The following is a 7,467-nucleotide window of genomic DNA, read 5'->3' on the forward strand; positions in this document are numbered from 1 at the left end:
AATTCATTCACTTTGAGATATGAATTGCATGTCACAAGGTAAAGCCAGAAACAAAAAGATCGTTGTAGGACTTTTATTTTTCAACTTCATGTGTACATCAATGAAGTTTTTCTCTGCATATCTAAATGATATTCATTTTCACCTTTTCCTGAATTTGGATTCCAAGTAGTGCATGTTTATACCAATTACCTTCCCTGTTTTTTGGCTACGTATATAAGTTTTTCTTTGTTGGTTCCCATTCACTTCAATAGGTTTTAAAATGTTGCTGATGTAGGTCATTATTTAGCTACAATAAGCTGTTTTTGTTAATTTTCCACGGCCTAACTTATCTATGCATAATCAAAGTTCTGCACAACCAAGGATGTATAATTGATTATAGTGGACTATTATTCTTGTGTATACAGTTTGAAGGTCAAATTAAAGTTTTCATGTCTCGTTGATAATCCATAGGCATAATCGCCTATCTATTGGTTATTGGTGACTTTTAAATTAAATCAAACTCTTCCCCCACTGCAGTGTGCATGAAGAAACAAAATAACAAACTTCTTTGATATATTCGGTTGCAAACAAAATATCAACATTGAAGTTAGGCTTTTGTTTTTGAAGGGTTCCTAGAGGCGAAAAGATAAGTAGACACACTGCATTGCGAGATTTCAACTCAGAAATTCTTACTATATGTTCTAGAGTTCTATTACTCCATCTGTCACAAGGGATAGAATATTTCAAAAGTAATAATCATCTTATTTCAAATTACTACATCCAATCCAATCTTATATATAAGAAACAATTACTTAATTTATCAAAATCAATAAAAGCTGTTAGATTAGTTAACTTATCATAAATTTTAATTTTATTTGAAGACTACCCCTTACATTAAGGATTAAAGAGGGAGTTATTTTTTCAAAAGATAATTTTTCAACCAATAAATATGTCTTCTTTTGTTGATATCTCAATAAATACACCCACTTTCATGAAAAAATGAGTGTAATCATTAATAGACCTTACATTAATTAGGAAAAAAAAACTTATGTTTCTTATAATTAAGACCAAGAAAAAAAAAATTCTTACATTTAGGACTGAAGATAATAATATGCAGGAACTCTTTGTTTCTCCTTTCCATCAGAAGTCAAGGTTCAAATGGTGAATTTGCCCTTCACTCCATGAGTTAAAAATGTCAACACTATTTCAATATTTTGCAATAGAAGTTGTTTCATTAGATTAGCCGTAAACTGCATTGGTCTCATTTATAAGCAACAATTATGTTTATACAGTTTCTGTGAGGTTAATGGTTGGCATCCTACTTAGTTCAACCTGTCGATCTTCTAATCGACTCACAGCTCGAGAAAAGTTATTGCTTGCAAATGACAAGTTATCTTCTGTTAGATGGCGCTGTCGCCTTTGCTTTATTCTTGATATGAACTGAGAAACTTCACCTATAGAGGGGCGTTTCCTAGGTGATTTGTGTAAGCATTTGTGTCCAATTTTAGCAAGCTGCCTCACTTCTTCAAGATTGCATTTTCCCACCAGTTGCTTGTCAAGTATCTCATCTACACCATCATGATCCATTGCAGCCTTGCAATAAAAAAGATAAATAAGAAAATCAGACAGAAACTGTGAAGCCTATGAAGATCTTTTCCAAAGAAAAGTAACTTACAAGGTTAACATATTCCATCAAATTCTGATGTGGGTGGATGGCAGTGATTAGCTCAAACACTATGATACCGAAACTGTATATGTCACTCTTCGTTGTTAACTTGCTTGTGGAAATGTATGCAGGATCCATGTAGCCATATGTACCTTTGAGACCAGAATTCCGGTCATCAAAGATCTCTTCCTTTGAGAGCCCAAAATCAGCAACCTGCAGAGTATAATTTTGAAGATAATTTATACTTTTATAGGAGATTATCAATGCCATAAATGTCAAATTTTCTATTTACCTATTATAGTATATAAAAGTTGAGATGCAAGCTTTCGAAAATGCCACCTAAGCTTCATGAATTTCTATCATTTAGCATATAAGCAAATTTTACACATCTTTGCTCTCTGGTTGAGTGCCTTCTTAATTTACTTTTTAACAACTATTAATCTTACCATGAACTTAAAATAATAAATTTAACAACTATTGACATTATACATCAACACCATTTATAAATGTTAACTTTCTTTTAAACTTTTGTTTATTGAAAAGTAATGTTATTTTTAACTATTATCATGAAAGCTATGGTGCTTGAGGTTGCAACAAGATCATTTGTAGTTTGCACCATTATTTGTTCTAGAGGAATGTAGTTTTTATACATTTGTTTTTAGTTGTACAAATACCTTTATTTATTTTCCTACTAATTTTGTAAGACTTAACATATGTATGTCAATTGATTCCAATGTCAAACATGATTTAAACCTTAATATGTAACTTTTTTTAAAAAAGACATTTAAATTTTATTTTCAATTTAATGAATTTATTATTTTATAATGGATAACAACTTTGTGATATCATACTAAAAGATGTGACTCTACAAGAAAAGTGATTGAGCAGCTCACTATGATGTTTCACTTCTCTCATTATTTTTCCATTCACAAATTTCTTTTGGACAACAATCACCTAACCAGGGAAGGATAACATTGATGAATTTAATATCAGGCCAATGCTACGGTGGTCCAATTTTTTTGTGACTTTGGTGGACCACTAAATATGACCCTGTAGTGTAGGTATATACGAATTTTGATTAAACACCACCAGAAACACACCATCACCCTATTCTTCTCTCATGGGATGTAACTGATGGCATAATTGTAAACACAATAGTTCAACGACAGCATGGTCATTTATTTCATTAATGGCAAAATAGTCATACACATCTAAAAGAATAAAATAATCATGTTATTATTTTATTACATTTAACTGCGGCACCTTTCACAGCAGGTGACATTTTTTTTTTCCACCAAAGACCAAATAAAACGAGGTCCCCCCAGGCCTTAATATCAATGCAAATTTAGGAAAATGAATTGGCAATATGACTACCAAAAAGAGCTTACACAAATAATATTACCTTAGCTCTCATAGAGTGATCTAGCAATATGTTGGCAGACTTTAAATCACGGTGTATGACAGGTGGGACTGCCTGTTCCATGCATATTCATATTAACAAACACATTTTGGACATAGATTAAGAAAAAAAATACATCAATGAACACACATACTCCTTCATGAAGGTATTCTATTCCGTGTGAAATATCAAGAGCAATTTGCAGCCTTTGATCCCAACTCAATTCCTTTTCTTCACCTAGAAACATTCGCAGACTATTCTCAATTGAGACAACTTAGTTTGGCACGTGACAACTAAAAACATGCAAAAAAAGTAAGACACATAAAAATTAAAAAATACAAGATGAACGGGAAAGATCTGTCTCTTACCATATAAAAGATTCGCTAAACTTCCATTACTCATGTATTGATAAACCAGTATGCGTTGTCCTTTATCTACACAATATCCAACCAAATTCACAAGATTCCGGTGATGCAGTCTTCCTAGCAGAAATACCTGAAGCAACATGTTAAATATAAAAAGTTTAAGGGTTAACAACTGTTTCAGTCCCTTAATTTGGGGGTGTGTTTCTTTTAGTCCCTAAAATTTAAAAATGTTTCTTTTAGTCCCTAAATTTTAAAAAATTGTTTTTTTAGTCTCTAACATAATAAATTGACACTTTATGGCAGGTTTTTTAGCACTTTGTGGCAGTTTTCAAATGCAAATTCAAGTGACTAAAAAATAAAAATTAATTTAAGACCGCTAAAAATCGTCACAAAGTGTTAATTTATTATATCAGTGACTAAAAATGTAATTTTTAAAATTTAGGGACTAAAAAAAGCATTTTTAAATTTCAGAGACTAAAAAAACACATACTCCAAATTCATGGACTAAAAAAATAATTAAGTCAGTTTAATAAACCTAGCTGGTGGCTGATGCTAAAGTGGGTCCGTTTGTTTAAAATTCAATTAAAAAATGTTTTTTAATGAAATAAGCAGTTTTCTTTTTTTTATATGTTTGTCCAAATTGCTTTAAAAAAAAACTGTCGTTCTTAAGAAGCAAATCCTGTATGTTTCTTAAAAAACACTTTATTTAATTTTAAACAAACTAGTCCACTAAAAAATTTAGAACTATTGTCATCAGTTACATATAACCTAGGGGAAGTAAGTGATATTCTCTCCCACTTTATATCGTGACATATTCAGTCTTACAAAAATAAAGGAAACCATTGCCTCTGGAGGCTTTTACTTCCAATGAAGATAACCATATTACAAAAAGGAAAAATACAAGCTAATAATTCTAGATTGCTAGGTCATTCATATGGTAACGTTCCAAAACAGTTTAATGTAATTGGTACACTACAGGGTGTTTTGATTGTGTTTTATTTTTAAAAACTATTTTATAAAACGATTTAACAAAAACTAAATTTTAGAGAGTAAAAGTGAGAGTAGGAGAAGAAGATAAAACAGTCAAGGAAGAACATACGTAACAGAAAACTAAAAATAGAAAACCAAAACAAAAACAACTTAGAGATGTTATGTTTTTTATTATAAAAGCTGAAAAAGATATATTAGTTTTGAAGACAGTTTTCAAAAATTAATCTTATCAAACAAGTTTTTCCCGTTTTTAAAAATAAAAACAGAAAAGTGCTTTCAAGAATATGAATCAAACAGCCCTACATTTTCTGCATATATACTCAATTTCTGAATTAAATACTGAACAAAAAACTTTTTAATATATAGGGTACTTGAAATCATCTATGAATTTTGCAATGGTTTAAATACTTTCAAAATTTAATGTGTTTATGAGTCTCTCAATCAAAGAAAGGAAATAAAAACAGCTCAGGAAAAAATGTATAAGATAATTATGGAACCTTTTTCCAGTACTATACAAATCTAGTACAAAAGATAAAATTTCTCAATCCCACAAACCAAGCATCAAAATAGTTTTTCCTATACCTCTGTTTGGAATTCTTTCTCCCCTTGTTTGGAATTGGGTGCAAGCACCTTCACTGCTACAACCTCCCCTGTAGGCATTGTCGCTTTATAAACTGTGCCAAATGATCCTTGTCCCAAAGTAGTTGTGAAATTTTGTGTGGCCTTTTGAATTTCTCTGTACCATGTAAAGTGTCAGATACATAACATTAAAACGTTAGTAGTTTTTTTATCTGTAATTACTTTACATCTCCATTTCCCCACTTTCTCTTTTACTTTTGTTCTCTGGACTATGGTACAATGCAAATCAAATTTTGCAAGGCAATTCATCTGATTCAAAAAAAAAAAAACTTCCTATCTATAAAGTTCCCAATTCCACAAAGCAAATAATCAACGCATTATGATATCAATATTATATGCTTGTAATTTAATATAGTTTTTCATAACCAGAACAATTAGAAGAAAAAAAGAAAAAGTAAGCCTCAGGCTGAACAGCTCAAGACAGAAATGTACATACTTGTACAAATACTTAAGAATGCCTGATGCTGAAGCAAACCGATCTTTATTTTGATGATTCCACCAACTAAAATGGGAATTTCTCTTTAGATTTTCTGACCATGATGAGGCTATGGAACTATCAAGAGATGCACTAAAGTCACTACTTGTTCCCAATCCATTTGTTCGTATCGGCAGAGTTGTTAAACTAGACTCATTTGCAGATCGTCTAATATGAGCACGTTTCTTGTACCACCTTATGCCGAAAAATATGAGGCAAGATATCAGAATTCCAAGGGTCAAACCAACAGAAACACCAATGATGACTAAATCAGCTTGGCGAACCATTCTTTGATCTCTCTTGATACTCAAACAATGAAATCATCTTGCAGAAGACTAGTAATGCAGAGGCTCACTGTCACAAAGTTGGCACAATTTTATGTTAATTCAATACAAAGATCTAACTGACATCAATTGAACTTCAAGATAGTAAGTGATTCAAATATAAATCAATGACTCAAATGCAACAAGATTTACAAAATTTCAGATGTTAAACTCATGGATGAAAGTTTATTATACTATGGCAAAAAAGCTAAAAATGGAATCTCAGCAAAACATCCATACCATATGCTCTCTTTAAATATCTGAACTAAAGATGTGGCTTGGTTATAGAATGTAACACAGACACCTTAATTCTGATAACAATGACTAAATGCATATCTGAGTTACTATATTTTTGAAGAAATAATTATCTTTTCATTTTGCAACTTCCTAAAAGAAAGAAAAAGAAAAGCAATAGTTTCCGAAAAGATAAGGAGAAACAAAAACACAAGCTAATTATTTTTTACCATTGATAACTATAAGGTAATCCATAAAGAACTGAGCCATATTGCTAGTTTCCCTGAAGACAGATCACACATCCGAAACATTAGGAAAATTAATAAGAACATGTAACCAAAATATGCCCCCCTTTTTTCCATTTTATGATTCAGATAACAGTAAAAAGTAGCAGGGTTTGGGAGACAGTGTGCTATTAACAAACTCATCGACATCAATTAATTGTTCATCCATTTTGCACTATTTAACAAAGATGAACATATAAAAAAGATGCTCATTTCCCACTACCCTCTACAAACACTGAAAACGTAAACAAAACAAAAAACCACAAATCAGAAACAAAACTCCCAAAACAAACCCATCAAGCCAAAATCCAAAAAGCTAAAACCTTGATCAGAACCCCTTCATGATCTTCTAAGAAGAAAAAAAAACCCACATACCTAATCAGCAGAAGAACAGCCCCATGATGAAAAAATCAGATTTTTTGTTCAGGGTTGCGAGAATTGTGAACGATGATTCTGAAATTGACCCTCTTTTGGCTACTGAGCTTGTGGCTGACTTTGGGGTCCAAAGTCAATGGCATGAAGGGAAGAAACAGCGACCCAGTTGAGGAAAGAAACTGTGTGTTGTGGAGACAGTGAAAGAGTAACTACTGAGAAAAGGTGAAAGAGGTTTTGAATTGGATTGGATGAAATGAAACTGAGTGGAAATAAAAGGAGGGGTGTGTGGAGTGGGTGGGGCAATAAGCGTGGTTGAATTGAAGTGAGAGTGGGTTTTAAGGTTTTAAAAACTTGGGAAAATGGGTACGGGGTTGGGAACAATTCAATTGGTCGTTAGGGTATGTTTGTTTTTTTGTCTTTTTATTCTTCATTTCTTCTGGTGTTAGTATTTTTACTTCTAAAAGACTCGGGGATATCACATGTTGGTTTATATGATATTGGCATCAATTAATCGTATTATCATTTTTGTCAATTGTGATTGATTACATATTAGTTGATTCTTAAAAAAATGGACCGGATATAGAATAAATTAAGAAAAATAGTAGGTAGTGAGTAGAATGTATAATATTATATAATATAATAAAAGTGTCTAAGGTAGTAGCAAAGTGTATAACATATAATAGTAGGGAGTATATTATATAAATGTGTCTAAATATGATCCTTTTTTTTCTGGAGGGA

At 31.6% G+C, this 7,467-nt stretch overlaps 1 protein-coding gene across 2 annotated transcripts; it reads right to left on the reverse strand.

Moving 5' to 3' along the window:
- Positions 1–1,091: 1,091 nt before the first annotated feature.
- Positions 1,092–7,079, reverse strand: LOC114400700 (calcium/calmodulin-regulated receptor-like kinase 2). Of its 2 annotated transcripts, XM_028363291.1 has the most exons (9): positions 6,730–7,079; positions 6,301–6,353; positions 5,475–5,867; positions 4,982–5,135; positions 3,413–3,539; positions 3,199–3,281; positions 3,048–3,119; positions 1,655–1,858; positions 1,092–1,572 (listed from the first exon to the last, which is right to left on the reverse strand). In XM_028363291.1, exons 3-9 carry the CDS (start codon positions 5,798–5,800, stop codon positions 1,264–1,266), a joined length of 1,275 nt encoding a protein of 424 aa, XP_028219092.1. In that variant the 5' UTR covers positions 5,801–5,867; positions 6,301–6,353; positions 6,730–7,079; the 3' UTR covers positions 1,092–1,263. The 2 variants fall into 2 exon arrangements, with proteins under 2 accessions (XP_028219092.1, XP_028219091.1); XM_028363290.1 differs by lacking the exon at positions 6,301–6,353 and having other exon boundaries at positions 6,730–7,078.
- Between the last annotated feature and the right edge of the window lie 388 nt (positions 7,080–7,467).

Source organism: Glycine soja, chromosome 19 (assembly GCF_004193775.1).
Source record: "Glycine soja cultivar W05 chromosome 19, ASM419377v2, whole genome shotgun sequence".
In the NCBI taxonomy this organism is placed as follows: Eukaryota; Viridiplantae; Streptophyta; class Magnoliopsida; order Fabales; family Fabaceae; genus Glycine; species Glycine soja.